Raw genomic sequence first — 18,757 nt, 5'->3', positions numbered from 1 at the left:
ATGACACCCAAAAGTCCAAATCCTTATGGGAAAAGAAGTTATAAGTGATATTCCAGAAATAAGTGCCTCCTTCCAGTGAGCTCCTTTGTAACTCTCTAAGTCACCTGGTTTCCTTCCAAAACTAAGAAACAAAGAAACTCTTATTTATCTATTATGTAAGTATTATTAGATAATCTCTGAAACAAACCCAGAAATGGAAAAGATTCACAAATCAAAAGGCAGTTTAGCCAGATGCAGTCCTCTCTCATCAACACAGTCCTAGGTTCCTGTCTCTTCCACACTGACCCACCAAGCAGACATTCTCCCCGGCCCTTAGTGAGCGGGACTGTTGGAGAGTCATTTCAAAAAGATTCTCTTCTGCTTTCACCAAGCTTGTTTACACTCAGCTTGTGTCCACCGCCCTCTTTTCCATACTATTATCTTCCTGTCTCTGCCAACAGCTGCTCTACCACTGACCAGTGTGGTTTGGGGCAAAAAAAACCGCAAGACCAGTTTTATGTTCAGACAACATGTATGAGAATACATATTAAATTGTATTAAGCTCTTAAATGCATTGAATTCATAATTAGGCTGCATAATTTGACAAAATGTTAAATATTTATTTACTGACTTTGGGTTTTAATTGTGAAGAGGAAGTTAAAAGTTATTGTTTCAGCTCCTTTTGAAACAATAACAGAGACAATTCTCCGTTCATTAAATGGAATAAATAATAATCTGGTAAGAGATAAAAGAGAGAATAAAAGAAGCCTTATCTGAAGATCAATCTGATGGCTTTATGTTTTCAATAGGAAGGTACGAAAATTCATGAATTACATGTGACATATCTCCATGACTTATTTAATTTCAATAGTGTAATATCAGGCACCTTTAACGTTCCATTATAGACCTAGTTGGTAGTCCAGTAGGATTTCCCTAATCACAAAAACAGAACCACTTCTTCCTCTGGCTCATTTCAAAGGATTAAGGTGAACTCACATTTCCAATGTAACCTGTATAAGTTGTAACTTGTCTATGATTAAGTTGTAAAACCTGAAACAGACTTCTACAATAGAATGCTCTCTAAAAGCTTGATTTCAGAAATCAACATTTGAATTAGGTTAAAATGTTCTCAGATAACAACCAGTTTGCAAAACTGCATCCTTCTTCCTGAAAGGTAACAAGTGAAGTTTCGCCTGATAACAAAATAAACTAGTAAACAGTTACCACATTTCAGAAGGAATGCTCTGTTTTGTTTAGGCATGCAAAAATCGAAGCTGTTGGCCTGATTTCAGCCCTTCCTGACTACATGATCTTGGATAACACACAAACAGCTGCTAAACCACAGGTCTTCATCCATAAACGTGGCAATAGTGACAATAATCTCATCTGTCAGGATTGTTTCATGGATTAAGAAAATATTATACAGGCATATATGAAACCATGTTGGAAACTATGAAAGAAATACGAAAATATTAAAACATTGTTATCAGATGTGTATCTCAGTTTTAATATAATAATCTTTAATAAATGCTTATCAAGGAAAGAAATAAATTGAAATTGTGTATGTAAAACAGAATTCAATTTAAAAAAAATTTTTTAACTGAAGGTAGGAGTTTTACTAATGCTAAAATCAATTTCCAGATTACATAAGGGATACAGTCATGATTCTAGAATTGAAAGTATACGTTGCTACATGAAAACCCCAAAGTGTGTGTGTTGGAAGTTAAGCGGGGAAGTTCAACAGGCAGTCAGTTGTAATAAGACCTATGAGCTGAAGCAAATGGACACACCAGAAGAGCAGCCTGGGGGGAAGCCTGAATTCTGATGCTGTAATCAACAAACTAGCCCCAGACCCTCTCCAAGGTACATAGCTCAACCACAGACTCCCACATTAAGCCCAGATCTTAACAAGATCCTAAAATATTTCCACATCAGTCCTGTGTTCTGGCTCCTGGCAGACATCTCTGGAGGACAACCTGGAATTTGGGTCCTTAGGATGCTCAGATATTAAGCTCAACCAGAGAGAAACTCACCAGCAAAGGAGAAAACAAGCCCCCGTGACTGACGGGCAGTCAGCAGAGAAGCAGTGTGATCAGACTTCCAAGAACACCATATATTATCATCAGATACAGAGCTCAAAATAGCTATGGTTTAATGATTGAAGAAACAAAAGAATTTTAAGGGAAGGGGACAAGAGACCAAAACATAAGAGTAAGTAAGAGTTAGTCAAAATTTATCTGGTAGATGTAAAAATTTTAGAAAAGCAGATTTTTAGAAATGTTTTTAAATTTTTAAATTTATCCCAAGAGTATAAGGTGGCTTAGTGTTAGAAAACCTATGGATGTAATTCTCCCTATTTTCAAAATAATAGGAAAAAGAGCAAATGATCTTAATACATTTTTAAGCATCTGATAAAGTTTAATACTCATCTTTCTTTTAATTTAAAAAGCCCACATGTAAAAATAAAACAAAAAACAGAAGCAAATGTCTTAACAAGCTTTTTAAGTTTTTTAAATCCTTAAAACAAGCATTATGCTAAACAAGAGACTATTAAGAGCTCTTTAAAATTAAGAATAAGAGAAGGAACGGAGCGCAGTGGCTCATGCCTGTAATCCTAGCTAGCACCTTGGGAGGCCAAGGTGGGTGGCTTGCTTGAACTTAGGCATTCAAGAGCAGCATGAGCAGGAGTGAAAACCCACCTCTACTAAAAAACAAAAAATTAACCGAGCGTTAGAGCAGGTGCCTGCAGTTCCAGCTATTCAGGAGGCTGAGGCAGGAGGATCACTTGAACCCAGGAGTTTGAAGTTGCCAGGATCTAAGGCTGACCCCATGGCACTCCAGCCTGGGGCCACAGAGTGAGACTCTGTTCAAAAACAAAACCAACAACCCAAAAACTCAACTATAGAAATACCTTTACCAAAAATAAGATTGCGATAATACTTCTTTTACATTAATGCACATCTATTTTTGCCACCCCCTTTAAAATTCCATATAAGCATGGCAGAAGAATGTGTTACAACTGTTTTATCCCAGGTATGTCACTAGGCTACTTATATTATCAACATGCAACTACCTAAGTAAATAGGTTACATATGCTTCCATCATATAGATTGTGATAATGAGTTAGCCTAGAATCACACTCACCTAACGTGAGCCTGTGGAGCAGGCAGCAACTCACTTCTTGAATTTTTTCACTGACAGGAAATGCCTTCATGGCTTCCACCACTATATTATAACACCTGACGTTGCCGCTCATGAGGACTTCCACATTATTACCTAAATTGAAAGAAGTCATGATTATTAATAAGGGAACCATTTTCTCTTCTCAACTCTGCATACAAAGACATCGTATGTAGATTGTAAATACAGGGCAGCATAATGGAGACGTTTCCAATTTCAAATATCATGTCCTGCCACATAGCTACCAAAAATATTATGCTGCTGATGGACAACATAATGAGTTGCAGGACTCATCAGGAACATTCAGGAAAAAATGTTTTCTTCCTGTCTCTTGGCTTCAAAACTTAAGACCAAAAAAGGGAGAATTCAGCGTGCTTTTATAACAGGTAGGTCTAAGACTGTGACGTCTGGGCCGTAAGTTTGCACATAAATGAACTTGGGGGCCTGTTTCCTAGTGAGATTCTATCCCACTGGATAATGGCTTTTGCATTGTTTGCTTTTCTGAGACCAACAGTAGGAAAATCAAGATTAGGTCACAGAACAGACCCGCTAAAATCAGCAATGATCTATTTCCTTCACTCTACAAGAGCAATCAGGGTACAAGGCAGGAAAATCGAGCTTCCTGAAGGCTCCAAGAGAAATGGGTGGAAAGATAGGAGAGAGAAAAAATAGAGGCCTACTATTAAAATAATGACTCAGGGGACACATACAGGTGAAAGGGAGGAGGAGGAGAGGTTCCACCAGGAAAGCAATTAATGAAAACCAAGAGTTGGGAGCCTATGTGGAAAAAACACAAACCAGGGGAAAATCTCGGGGTGAAATGTTAACTAGTTTTTAAAAAAAAAGCCATTGCAAAATCAAAATGTTTTACTTTCTTTTACAACACAGCCAAAACTAACCATGTTCCCCAAAATATATTTTAATGTTCAGATTATGTTTTGAAACATTAAATACAGAAAAACTTTTAATAATGAAAGATGGCCTCTGAAAGCAATTACTTTGACTTAAACCAACGGACTTCTTTATTTTTCCTACGACGGAAAAGCAAATGCCTTTCAGTTAGAATTGGGGCTCAAAACTCTGGATTTCTGTATCTTTCCTCAGCAGCTACATTCTTTGACCTTTGCATTATGAATCAGCACATTATAACTGGAGTTATGACAGGTGTGGGTGGGAAACAATGGATTCTAAACACAGCCAGACCAGAATAAATAAATAAGTGTATAAACAGAGCCAAGGAAAAGTATAAGGAAAAATCTATTGAGTTTGTTGGCAATGCTGACTCAGAAAATTGTAGAAGTATGGCCTTTCTCTATTATTAGTGTTCACTTTCAAGTGTTTAATTTCCTGCAGATAAGCAAACATGGCAATTTTATAAACACCACAAGGAAAAGGTATTTTTCTCGAGGGTCTGGGGTTTTTATCCTGCCTACACTGAAGTTTCACATCTTCAGAATGCCATGCTGATTTCTGTATCTGAAACCATATATGCATATTATACTACTCACATCGCATAGGACATACACATAAAACATACATTGTGTGACAAAGCCGTCGATGACTTTCCAGCACTTATTATATACCAGTACTATTCTACAATGTTCACATTTAACTAATGGAATCCTCAAAACTTTGCATGTGGGAGGAGGAAAATACTGCTAGATAAATGCATCTGTATATCCTATACAGCCCCACATAGGTAACGCATGGAATACGAAATGTCAATGGACACTTAGAAAACAGCACAGAACTAGAGGCATTATTTCAGCCCATTAGCAATGATTGGTAGCATAGACAATAAATTACTTTCTTCTGTAAGAAAAAATGGCTAGAGGTCAAAGCATCACTAAAATGCTATTCAGGAATCACAATAAAGTTCCCACTTGGCCTTGGTGACTTCTACTCTGTGTCTCCAGCCTTGCCCAGTGCCTCTTTCCAAGCTCTCCCTGCCTCTGTCAATGAAACACAGCAGATACCCAGGGATACGCATGCGCGTGTGTACACACCCACGCACGTCTGCATGCACAAACCCATAGTCTACTGAGCTACTTTTACTTTCTTGAATGCGCTACACTCTTTCTTGCGCCCCCACTCCACTCTCAGCATGCCCATTGCTGGACACTTTGCCTGCGTTTCCCCTTCACCTCACACCTCCCCACACACAAAACTCTCCTCATCGGATCAGCTGTCGTTAGTCTGGGGGTTCCCGCCACCACTCGCCTTGTACACTGCAATCACCTCTGTACTCACCTGTCTCCTCCACTGTACATGAACTCTGAATAGGCAAAGAGGAGATTCATATTTCCCACTACTGTTTCTCCAGCCCAAAGCCTAGCACTGGCCGCAGGTTAGTCTCAATAAGTATAAGTTAATTAAGCGAATAAATGAATGGGATTCAGCATTCACAAGTTTCTAAATCATAAACATATGTTTAAAATACTCTTGGAAGATGTAATTTTTCACATACAGAAAGAGAAATCATGTATCAAGGCTACTTACAAGGAATTGCGAGGGAATGTAAACAGTGCAGTACATGAAGTACAATTTCCTCCTCAGCCGGGAAATTGTTTAGTGCGCTCAACAATACCTTGTAATCTTTGTTCTCAACAAATTCAGTCAGTTGCTCCTCCGAAACTAAAAAAATGAAAAGACGAAAATACTGAAGTTTGAAGGTGATACCAAAATTTGCTCAAAAAATATAATATTCATGATAGTTGTATGGGACACAGCAAATATAATACACCTTAATAAAAATACCTTCCTATAAAATCAGCCCTTCCCAGGAAGTTTATAATGGGAAAACAAGCTATTGAGATTAAAGTGATTTTATTTTTACCTAAATGACTCCATGTTTTGAAACATAAGAGTGTTAGTCACCAGTTGTCAGAAAAACAAAATTATTGACAATTTCTTTGGGGAAATTCTAGAGAAAACCAACCAGTGACTAAAAAGATGGCCTACTGGACGTGAACGCCTTGCAGGGCATAGAAGAGAGGAGTTAATGGTAGACTGTCAAAGGGGCAGCTCACTGTCAGGTCGAGGGTTGTGAACTTGAGCAAATGGCAAGTCATTAGACTTTGAAATACTACCATAATGGTTTTCTATCAGAGAGCAAAATTTTTCATTAATTTTCATAATTAAAGTCTTTTGATCAAGCCCAGGAGTTACTTCTGGAGAAATTTTATTAGGCAAGAATCTCTACAGCATGTGTAAAGCCCGGGCACGGTGGCTCACACCAGTACTGCAATCCTGCCACTTTGGGAGGCTGAGGGTGAAAGGATCACTTGGAGCCTTAGAGTTCAAAACCATCATGGACAGTAGTGAGACCCTGTCTCTACAAAAGAATTAAAAATTTGCCAGGCATGGTGGAACAAGCTTATAGTCCCAGCTACTGGGGAGGCTGGGATGGGAGGATCTGTTGAGCCTAGCAATTGGAGGCTTGAATGAGCTATGATGACACCACCTCACTCTAGCTCAGGCAAGGAAGAAAGGCTGTCTCAAAAACACAAAACAAAATGTGTGAAAATATGGTTTATCTGAGAATGGCACCAAAATAATCTTAGAAAATGCAACACTCTTGGTGATTCACATTATTTTTTTTCAATTTCATGCCAATGCTGCACTATAATATAATGTAAAATTGCTTAAGTTATTCTTATAAATGAGGGGTATCATGAATTTTCTCATTTTATATAGCTGTTTCCACAGCATATTTTCAAATTTTGAAAATTAACTTTATAGTTGGCCCTGAGTCTCTGATAACTGATATTCCTGGAAAAGTCAGAAATCGTCCAACTTTCAATTTATAACCGGAATACACAGCAGTAATGAACTTCCTGCTGAGTTAACTTCTTCTTAACATGCCCTGGTCCATCTCCCTGGATCCTAGATGGACCCAACAATGCTGGTGAGAAAATACTGTGAGCCCTTCTTCCATGAATAACACTGTGTCCCTGAATTGCAACACAGAAGATTACAAGGCCTGCAAGACAATAAAACTTCCAACTTTATCATGCTCAATTCTTATCAAGAGCTCAGTTGCAAAATATAAATAACATTTGTAGATGATAACCCAAAAGACCTGAAGTTCTTCCATTCCTCACTCACAGGGAAGTTTCTTTCCCTCCATCAAGTCTAATCAGTAAAGTGCTGGGGACCAGGCCTGTGCTGTTCTGACTCTCTAGACAGAGCTGCTATCTCTGAAATACACTTTATATTCCTTATGGAATGTGGGTACTGGCTCATTTCATTGGGAGAAATCCATGGGAAGATTTTCTCAGGCCTCCCGTGTGACCACATGCTTCTCCTGAGTAATGGTTTATCTTATCTTAAGGTTTGTAACCAATGTTTGCTTCTTCTTTGCCAGATAGGAAGCAAAGAGCCAAATTTGGGGTCCACCCTTTGCAAAAAATACACAGAACCTTAAGCCAATAATAAACATAACCCTTCATCCATTTGCTCATCGATTTTTTCTATGATCATAATTATATGTAAACTGTTTAAAGTCCTTCTGGAATAAGACAGGTAATTAAATGATATTAGGGAATCTGTATCATTCCTGAAACTGCCAGAAATTGGAATGGGAAACTGATACTGACACAGGGCCCCATGGATCATTCTTACCCTAACCCCCTCGCACTGTTAGTTCCCATAATGTTACAAAAGAGGCCCTCTGCCAGGCGTGGTTCCTCACATCTGTAATCCTAGCACTCTGGGAGGCTGAAGAGGAAGGACTGCTTGAAATCAGGAGTTAAAGATAAGCCTGAGCAAGAGCAAGACCCCATCTCAACTAAAAATAGAAAAATTAGCCAGGAGTTGTGGTGGGCACCTGTAGTCCCAGCTACTTGGGAGGCTGAGACAGGAAGATTGCTTGAACCCAGGAGTTTGAGGTTGTTGTGAGCTCCCCTGATGCCACAGCACTCTAGCCCAGGTGACATAGTGAGACTCTGTTTCAAAAAACAAAACAAAACCGAAAAAAAGTGGGAGACTCTCAAAAAATGGTGATAACTGAATTGCTACGGGCCTCAGGTAGGCTGTTCATTTCACCTGTTCTGACCCATTTCTTCATCCAGCCAGCAGAAAGGTTCTGCCCAACTCTAAAATTACATGCTAATCTCTGTCATCAATCTCAGTGCCACACTAGGAAATGCATGTCTTTTTCCTAAGGGAGACTTTGTAAGCCTCCTGGTTCTCTACACAGAGGCTTTAACAATTTCTAAGATCTCTGGGGATGACTCAACATCATAAACCGAAATGTAACCTGTACTTGACTTCACAGTTTTAATTTTTCTTTCCTAATACCCACACAACCAGTTTTCCAAGTAAACCTTATGACTCGTGAAGGAATAGAAGAAAATCTACTCCAACTGCATGATTTAAAACCCATGAATGAAATTCACTCCACCAAAACAATCCATATTTCTGGATTAACCACAATACTTACCTTTGACAGACAGCTCCCACTTCTCAATAAATAGTACAGTCGTGGGCACCTTCTTCTTATCACAGCTATATTCTACTTTTCCCATTATAAGCCCTTTCTTCTTACATGTACTTAAATGTTGAAACAATGAATTCAACACTTTTAAATACCTCTTTCGAAGAGCACATGTAATGCTCTGCATCCAAGTTTCTGGATTTCGTCATTGGTTGAAAATGTGTTCATGGCATCAAAAATCAACAAGAAAACATCACTTTCTTCATCCAAGATCAGCAAAGTGATTTTACCTATTTAGAAGAGAATAAGATGTCCTAAGTAATCAGCTGCTTTAACACTTAACGTGTTAAGTTTTATACTAGAAATGGCTGGTAGACTTTTCTTTTTGATAAACCATTTACTTGCTCCAGATGTTAGAGTTATCAAGCTCTGGAGTCTAAGTGACATAAATTCCCAGTTCATGTTACTCTAATTTTATGATTCCCAGTCAATACTTCTCGCCTAGACTTCACTAGAAATTTTTTAAATATATTTCTATCTGCCTCTTAGACAACACCATCTGAATATGCCACAGGAACCCCAAACTTGCCTACTCTCATTCCCTATCTTCAGTAGTGACACCATCACCCAGTAGCTACCCAAGAAACTGAGTCATCTTCCTTCTTCCATCCTCCCTCTCTCACTCTAAACTTCTGAAATAAATTCCTCTCTGCCTCTTAGACAACACCATCTGGATATTCTCTTCTCCTTCTCTGCTCAAACAATGAATCAACTCATTACCAAGTCCTCCAAGTGTATCTCCTAAATATCTTGAAGACCCCCTTTTAAACATCCCTAACTGTATTCACGACCTCATCATCTCACGTCTATTAATAGAATGCGAAAACAATTGCTTAATTACTCAAAATCTCTACCCTGCTCATTTAGTCCTGATATTATATTTCAAAAACATAAATGGGGTCTTGCCAATCTCTTGCTGAAATCAACTAAGGCTGCAGTCCCCAGCCTCCATCCCCAATCCTGCCCATGGCCTGTTGGGAACCTGACCACCCAGCAGGAGGTGAGCAGCAGGTGAGGGGGAAGTTCATCTGCATTTGCAGCTGCTCCCCACTGCTGGCATCACCACCTAAGCTCCACCTCCCATCAGATAACTGGCGGCATTAGATTCTCATAGGAGCATGAACCCTACTGTCAACTGTACACACAAGGCATTTAGGGTGCACACTCGTTATGAGAACCCATTGCCTGATGATCTGAGATGGAGATGTAAAGCATTTGAATCATGCACAAAGCACCCAACCCTCATCCTGGTCCAGGGAAAAATTATCTTCCATGAAACTGGCTTGGGGTGCCACAAAGATTGGGTATTGCTTGTCTAGGGCCTTCTCACATGCCTAAGCATGACAGACAAGGCCCCTCACAAAACAAACTGCAGTCCAGGCATCTCATCAGTCCCGTGTTCTTCCACAAATTTTTTGCACTGCAAACATGCTAAACTCTTTGCTCATCACTGAACATTTTCTTTGACAGCCCTTTGCACGGGCACTCCCAGCGTGGAATACTCCTGGCTTTTCCTACACAAAACATAATTCAAGAAATAACACAAATAATACCTATTTTTGTCAATAAATATAATAGTCCTGGAATAGGAGTAGTACTGTAGCAGTGAGCCCCTCGATAGCACAATGAGATGTCCGACCCCAATTTGGCACGTCACCATCGCACATTTGGTCCCCACCATAACCCCATGAGGGAAGATCAGATCTCATCTGAGAGATCCGAAAACTGAGGCCGAAAAGGTTGAGCGACTCCAGTGACTTTGCCTAAGGTCCAGCAGCTCGTAAGAGGCAGAGCTGGACATCAACATAGGCGGTTCATGGTGATGCTTTGAACTCCTACAGCTGAGTTTAGCGACGCTCCCTTCCTATGGTAGTTTTCTTGGTATCTGTGATGATGCATTTTTGGTTAAATTGCAATTATTTCTAATGTTTGTATCTTTCTGCCTACACTGTTCCAATTCAGTTCTCGCTAATCACATGTGAATATTTAAACTCAAAATCCGGTTAATTAAAAAGTAAATAAAATTAAAATTCATTTTCTCACACTTCAAATGTTCAGTAGTCACATACAACTCTAAGCTGTTTGTATTGGACAACACAGAGAACATTTCCATCACTGCAGAAAGTTATGAGACAGCAGTGCTGGGAAGTGGACATCTATACTATAGGAGGGTTGCCTCATCCGTTTTAGAATTCTCTTTTTCTTTTTCTTTTCTATTTTTCTTTTTTCAGAGACAAGGTCTCATTCTGTCACCCAGACTAGAGTGCAGTGGCACAATCAAACCTCACAGGGACCTCAAATTCCTGGGTCCAAGCAATTCTCCTGCCCCAGCGCCCCTCAGTAGCTGAAACTATAGGCACTCGCCACACCTGGCTAATTTATATATACATATATATATAGATATATAGATATATAGATATTTTTTTTTTTGGTAGAGTCTTGTTATATTGCCCAAGCTGGTCTCAAACTCCTGGCCTCAAGCAATTCTCCTGCTTCAGCATCCCAAATTCCTGAGATTCAAGGTGTGAGTTGCACTTCCTAGCCAGTTATCTTAAGAATTCTCCAGCACCCAACACAACAGTAAGTGCCCAATAAACTATTAAATCAACCAATTAATAGCCAGACTAGAAAAATGATTCACCAATTAATCTCTAAGTCTCTGAACTTTAAACACATATAAAACTTCCCAAATAGCTCAATATTCTGAATGTCACATGGGAGAAATTACATTAACTCGTCATTTCAAAACACATATCAAGCTCCCTAACTACCAGCATTCATAGATTTCACTGTTGGGGGATTTTTTCAGATTTATAAACCCTCAACTTCCTGTCTATTGCCAAATGGAGAATGAAACACGCAGAAAAGTGCCTCCCAGGATGAGAGTAAATAAGTCATGGTTGAGATCAGTTGGTACACTGAATACAGGAACAAAAGGCGGAGGTGAAATGCCCTCTACCCTCAGGACTTCCCTGTCTCTCCTCCTTCATCCTGGTCTTCACTCTCTTCCTTTTTCTTGTTCAGGGTTTTTGTCACATAGCAGGGCTAAGGAGGGTTGATGAGATCATTTAAATCTTCCTACCCACACGGCCAGGCTCTCTCACATTATCCTCTGCACCCACACGTCTTTTATCCAAAATGCCCTCCCTTCTGAAGAAGGAAACGCCTTCTAGGTCTTCAGACTTAGCCCCTCTGTGATGAGCCCTTGGTCTCAAACCCTTATGTAACAGCGGGCATCCCTCACAGCAATGACCACAACTATTACACACATCCAGATTTTTTTGTTCTCGGGTCCACTGTGCTCCAGGGAAAAGTTTTTTGGGCAAAGAAGCTGACGTGAGGAGTCAGACTCTGGTTCTACCACTTAGCAGCCAAGGCGACTAATCTCTCTGTGCTTCAGTGCCTCTCCCCTAGAAAACCGAGGTGACGTCCCTAGCTCAGGGCATGTTCTGAGATTTCTGTGTTAAAGGGCATATGAAGCATTTTACGTGTGAAACTTGGCATCTAGCAAGCACTCAAGGTAAAGCTATACACTTTAAAAATATTACTGAAAAAATTTCAAAAATAGGATGGCGCCTGTGGCTCAAGGAGTAGGGTGCCGGCCCCATATACCAGACATGATGGGTTCAAACCCAGCCCCAGCCGAAAACTGCAAAAAAAAAAAAGAAAAAAAAATTTTTTTAATAAAAATATTACTACCATAGCATACCTTAGAACACAGGTGTATAGTACACAGAGCACATTAAAAATATATACAGAAAAAGATAAAATAATGGCAAGGGCAAGATGGGCCACCCAGCTAATGGGAAAGGGAGATTTGAGATCAGACTGGGGAGAGACGCCAAGGGTTAGAGAGATGTGGGAGGGGCATATAAAGTAACATTTAAAACCAAGGTATTAAATAAGATTTTTCAGAGACAAAGCGTAGTGAAAAGAGATAAAGAAAGGAGATGGAAACAGAAAGAATTTTGGAAATCTCTGACAAGTGTATTTAGGTTACATTATGTTATGATCCTACAAAAAAAATTAAAATACATTTAATATATGTCAAAAAAATTTTTTAAATGTCACTCAAGATGAAAAATATATATGTGTATTACCTGAAGTTAGGAGGAGATCTAAGGCCTGCAGTCCCACTGTTGACAGGTTTATGCTGGCATTATGAACTGTTAGCATTTTAAGAATCAGTCTGGAATTAATAACAGAAATCAAGATAAGTTTGTAATATGATACCAAGAATTTTACTTATATATTATTTTTTACTCATCTACATTTTTATTTGCCCCATAATATTTAATACCATATAGTGAAATTCACGTGCTTTGTTCTTTCTACAAACTTGAGCCAGGCTTATAAAAATTAGTAAGGAATTTGAATTAGCTTTATTGTGATGAATAATCCACAATGTATACATATATCAGATCATCAGTTGTACACCTTATATATAAACATTTTTTAATTGTCAACCATAGTTCAGTAAAGTTGGAAGAGAACAACAGTGAAATTTAACAGGGACCTATATTGAATCTAATTAGAAAAAAGTGGTTCATATTTTCCACTAAATACTCAGATTCAGTTATTAGCTATTTTCACTCAACTCATATCCAAAATACCATGGAGTTATATACGTCAAGAAAGCAAGCCCATTTTTTGTATGTAATATAAACTTATGAATTTACACATGTTGATAAAATATAGGAAGCTGTAACAAGGATATTATTTTGTGTATACAAATTAAGAATTCATTTAAATATTTAAATTACTGATCACTACTATTTTTGAAAAAGAAATTAATGAAATTGTACATTAGAAAATGAACTTAATATGGTTCAAAGTGATGAGATTTTAATCCCTGTGTTACCAACTCCAAACTACATCCTTTAATCTACTTCTGCCCAGTGATGTCCGGCTTCACTCCATTGGAGAAGACAGAGCCAGGGATATCCGGAGCTTCATCTAGAGTTGAGAAACTCGTCACTTAAACCTTTCCCACTATTCTTAAGCTCATCACAAGAAAAGGAATTTCTTCTTCGGTATGGTAAGTCTTGGGGGCAGGAGGGAAGATGTTAGATATGGGAAAATATGTTTTATAATAAATTTTTGCTGGGAATGATGTTAGACGCTCCACTGTAGAGAGCAGTGTGTCCATCTGGTTCACTATCACATTGCTTCTGGCCCAGACTAGGGGCACAATAAACATATGGTGAACAGAAGATGGATGAATGAATCGACAAATAAGTGAATGAAACAATAAATGAAGGGAATTTCCCACGTTATTTAATTTGAACTCTTGGTTCACACCAGCATATGACTAGATGAGTTTTCCAGCACTCCCTGAGGTTACACGTTAGCTAATCTGTGGAGATCTTGGAAATTTTCAGGCAAACCAAGGGACATTTAAAGTTACAGATCTTAATAACAGGTATATTTCAGGCAGTTCCTCATTAAACAATATATACTTTGGAACTGACTCATAGAATTACAAAGATGAGTTTGGAGATGAGAATACAGACTAATTATAAATATGGGCGGTGCCTGTGGCTCAAAGGAGTAGGGCGCTGGCCCCATATACTGGAGGTGGCAGGTTCAAACCCAGCCCCAGTAAAAAAAACTGCAACCAAAAAAAAAGATAGTTACAAATATGCTCTGTTCACAACACACCCTTTACATGCTGAAAACTGAAGAAGAGCAACACATTCATCAAGGATGGAAAAACGTATAGGCACAGACATGCCCACTTGGGGACAAATACTTAGCTCCAATTTGTCTAAATTATAGCCATCATTGATACTGATAAATAATACAAAGATGTAAAATTTAGCCTTGCATAAACTATGTTTCTTACAAGCAGTACGCCATTGGAAGCAAAAATAATTCATGATTTTCTTCTCTCTGGTAGAAAAAAGTCACATTAGGAATAAAAGAAAGACTTAATGACAGAAGATATTTTTTAAATGTTAAGAAACAATGTTATCCAAAGAAAGTTTCCTGGAAGTAATTTTTTTTTTCTTTCTTTTTTGGAGACAAGTCTCACTCTGTCTCCCTGGGTAAAGTGCCAGAGTGTCTTCACTCACAGCAACCTCAAACTCTCTTGGGCTCAAGAGATCCTCTTGCCTCAGCCTCTGTCATAACTAGGACTACAGGTGTCCACCATAAGGCCCAGATAGTTTCTTTATTTTTAGTAGAGACAGGTCTTGCTCTGGCTCAGGCTGATCCTGAACTCCTGAGTTCAGGCGATCCATCCACCTCAGCCTCTCAGAATGCCAGGATTACAGGCCAGAGCCAACTGCTCCTGGCCTAGAAAATGTTTTCTTAATTAATTATGGCTAAGGAAGTCGTCTCATCTAAGAAGTCATTATGCTGCAAATTGCAAACACATAGCTGGAAAATAGCTGTCAAGATTTGGCTGCAGATGTCCTGAAAGGTAATTTCCTCTCTTTTCTTCTGTTGGAAAGCCATAGTTGAAACTCACTAAACATGTAGGTATGAATATATATAAGTGTACTATTTAAAGACAGTACAGCATAAACTTTTAAATTACCACTTAAACAACGTACTTTTTCAGTTCTCCTATTTTTTAAGAACTAGTGGTTTGTATCGGTTCTACTATTAGACAGTAAAAACTCTTCTTGGTTTGAATTCAGTCATCAGAAATCTACACCTGAACCTGTTGTCTAATTATATAATTATATTATTAAAATAGTAAGTCATGACATTTTACCTCAAAGGTTAGTTTTCTATTTCAACCTTCTGTTTTTAAAGCTTTTTTTAAACGTAAATCATCAATTCAGGAAAATCATCGCTTGTTTTGTTTTCACTTCATTTTGGGTGCTTTTGTTTTTAAATTTGAGACCGAGTCTCACTCTGTCACCCAGGCTGGCGTGCAATGGCGTTGCATCATCATAACTCACTATAACCTTGAACTCCTGGGCTCAAGCGATCCTTCTGCCTCAGCCTCCCAAGTAGCTGGGACTACAAAAGCATGCTACCACACCCAGCTAATTTTTAACTTTTCTGTAGAGATGAAACCTTGAGATGCTGCCTTGGTGGGTTTCAAACACCTGGCCTCAACTAATCCTCCTATCTTATCTTCCTAAAGTGTTGGGAATACAGATGGGAACCTCTGTGGCTCACCTGTATTTTAAAGAATTTGACCAGAGTGACCTTGGCTTGGGAACATAACATCACAAGGAAAAGGCTGTTATGTGTATAGATGACTATTCCACGCATGTGATACTTACTGGTGAACACCGAGAATTTCCCAATCATTTCCAATATCCTGAGGTCCCATTAAGCTTTGCATGGTACCAGGACAGATTTCTATCAATTTGCATAGAAGTGACCAACCCGCCTGAAAATAAGAAAGGAAAATAGTCACAATGTTTTAAAGAATGCTAATGGAACATGTTCAGTCAAACATGAATCTCTTCACTCTTAGTAGAATCGCTGACTGTATCTTTTTTTTTTTTTTTTTTTTTTTTTGCCGTTTTTGACCGGGGCTGGATTTGAACCCACCACCTCTGGCATATGGGGCTGGCACACTACTCCTTTGAGCCACAGGCACCCACCCTGACTGTATCATTTTTTAACAATTATTTTAAAACAAAATGACACCCTAAAATGCTGAGCAACAAAAACAAGCCATATGCATAGAATACATCTTTTTCCAAAAATCCGACTAGAAGGGCATCTGAAAACTATGATAACACTTCTGAATGATGGAAGACGCAGACACGCTTCAAGGATGGCTATGCTCAGATCTGAGGACTTTTTTCATTGTGTCTACCTGACAGAATTTCTTCCAAGTATTTAGGGGTTTGATCATAAGAAATAATGAAGCATCTCGGAATGGGGGATTGAAGGAAAGCTTTAGCGGCCAAAACATAACTTATCTGGAATGACTACTTCCCAGGAAGTAGAGTTAAAATAGCAGCAGGAGAAATGGTATTGTCTAGTGATTGAATCTACCTCTATTACAAGAACAAAGGAAAGGTCGCCATTATATGGAGATGAGGGAGAGCTGCTCCATGGTCCCTCTAGAGGTCTCGAGAATGTCTCGGTGTGAACTGATGAGGTCTAGAGATCCTAGATGTCCCTAATTCTTTCACTTTTCCAAATGAAATATGGACTTATTATGCATTTTCAAAATATCTTCACTCCATCTGTTTACACATAATGCCAACTCGGTTTTTTTACTCTGAAAGAAATTTGAGGTCCTGATTTCAAACTAGAGATTAAATTTAACCCATTCTTCCTACTATATATTCCTGCCTAAATGTAAAAGACCTTCAATTCTTTCTGTTACACTATAGAACTACACTTGATACGGTCAGGAAGAAAAAATAGAAAATCCATATACCGTGGACGTAGCATCTAAAGAGTAATGGAAAGTAGGTATGAAGTGGGATAAATACCAAAATAATAGAGATCCCAAAGTAAGACTCACTGTGAGCTGGAATTACTCAGAGGAAGATTTTATATGGAAGAGGCAGATGTCAAAAGAGCTCTCCAAAACTGAAGGGCAGAGAGGAAAGTAGGATGCTATCTGGTAAGGATACTGCTACAGGGGTGGAGGCTATTTTGGGACAAGACTAGATGCGAAAGTGGACTTGAATGTTGCCAAGAGTTGAATGACAAGGTGAGAACTGTATATGTATCCCATAAAGAATAACAGCGTAAGTTTCTTAGTGGATTACAAGAATAAACAAGATCTACGTCAAAATATAAAAATGATCATGTAAGATCTCCTTACAAAATCATTTCTCCATCTTTTCCAGATTAAACATGAATTGCTTTATTTTCTCATGACTTCCTTTTACGTAATTTCAAATTGCTTTAAAAGGCAGTGATTTCTGACAGCTATTTCTTCCGATACTATTTAAGTAGGACATCCTCCTCCACGTAAGCTGAATAGACGTTGACAATCCAGCTGTCATAGAAACCGACTATTTTTGTGCTTTCATAAAATAAAATCAAGACTTTTTTCCCCCTAGTATTTAAGAAAATAATATTCTGAACAGCTTTTGGTGGGGAAAAATATCACAGAGGATAATAAACTCAGCTGTGTACCTGCATGGATGACACTCAAGGAAAAAACTTGTTTTGTTTTGGTTGGTGAAGCAGCAGCGCCAGCAATTGCCTGGCAGAGAGATAAAGGCAACTGAGCTTTCAATCACTTCCGTGATTAAACAGGATCTCCAGCAGCAAAGCAGATGTGACAGCTGATCCATTAATCTATTCAATTAAAGGCTTATCTTCCCAAGATAGAAGGTGCACAGTTACAATACAATTCAACTGGTAGTTTTTCCTTATTTTAATTATCCCATAAACTAATGCATCAAATTAATACACAATAGGAAAGAGGTTAGGGGGTTAAAGAAAATTTCAGCCACTTTCATTTATTTTGCTTCCCTTCTTTACAGGTTAAAACAGTGTGAATACAAATTTTGGAGCACAGTGAAGTGACGGGCAGAAAAAGAAAAATCTAAGGCAGCGAACCTAACTCTAAACTCTCTCAGGATTGTCATCTTCTAATAACCATTTCAAAAAACAAGAACAAAGCCTTGAAAATAGAAACTGAGAGTCTGCACTGTTACATTCAATGAATTCTGGAAATGAACTTCAATATTTATTTTTGAAGGGTAATTTACCTTAACTCCTTATATTCATCATGAAGAGTTTTTAACTCAGCACTTCCAGCTAATCCAACACATAAGACATTAAAGGGTAATTAGAGTAATTACCAAATAATATGAAGAACTTTAAGGGAAAAAACCAACTTCCAAGTAGAGTATGAAAATGTCTGTATAGAGATTTCCTTTGATGAGACCAACGGTAATTAAAATGTAGTTGCTTGCACAAAAAGCTTGTGAATTCAGCATTCAGTGGATTGTATGATAGAAAGGGATTTGAAGGTACGTGAATCTTGGCTCTGTTCCAAGCTCTGTGATCTTGAATGAACTACCTACTCCCACTGACCTATGAAAGGCAAATAGCCAGTAAGATTTCCTGAAAGGGCAGTGAGATTCCAGTGATGATGGAATATATGTATAATGCCCTTTGCAGACATATACACATATAGTGCTAAAATTAATCATTCTA

The 18,757-nt window shown here is 38.5% G+C and overlaps 1 protein-coding gene across 1 annotated transcript in view; it reads right to left on the bottom strand.

Annotated features, from left to right (window-relative positions):
• LRRK2 (leucine rich repeat kinase 2) overlaps positions 1-18,757 on the bottom strand; it is a 140,077-nt gene that overhangs the window by 117,346 nt on the left and 3,974 nt on the right. The window contains exons 3-7 of the mRNA XM_003793534.1: positions 15,898-16,007; positions 12,757-12,845; positions 8,752-8,886; positions 5,659-5,793; positions 3,124-3,255 (exon numbers count right to left, since the gene is read on the bottom strand). Of these exons, the coding sequence (XP_003793582.1) occupies positions 3,124-3,255; positions 5,659-5,793; positions 8,752-8,886; positions 12,757-12,845; positions 15,898-16,007 (601 nt within the window). The remainder of the gene's footprint in view (positions 1-3,123; positions 3,256-5,658; positions 5,794-8,751; positions 8,887-12,756; positions 12,846-15,897; positions 16,008-18,757) is intronic.

The sequence above is a fragment of the Otolemur garnettii genome, unplaced genomic scaffold, assembly GCF_000181295.1.
Source record: "Otolemur garnettii isolate 467f Iridium unplaced genomic scaffold, OtoGar3 scaffold00070, whole genome shotgun sequence".
Lineage (NCBI taxonomy): Eukaryota > Metazoa > Chordata > Mammalia > Primates > Galagidae > Otolemur > Otolemur garnettii.
This window is presented reverse-complemented; position numbering and strand designations above follow the sequence as displayed.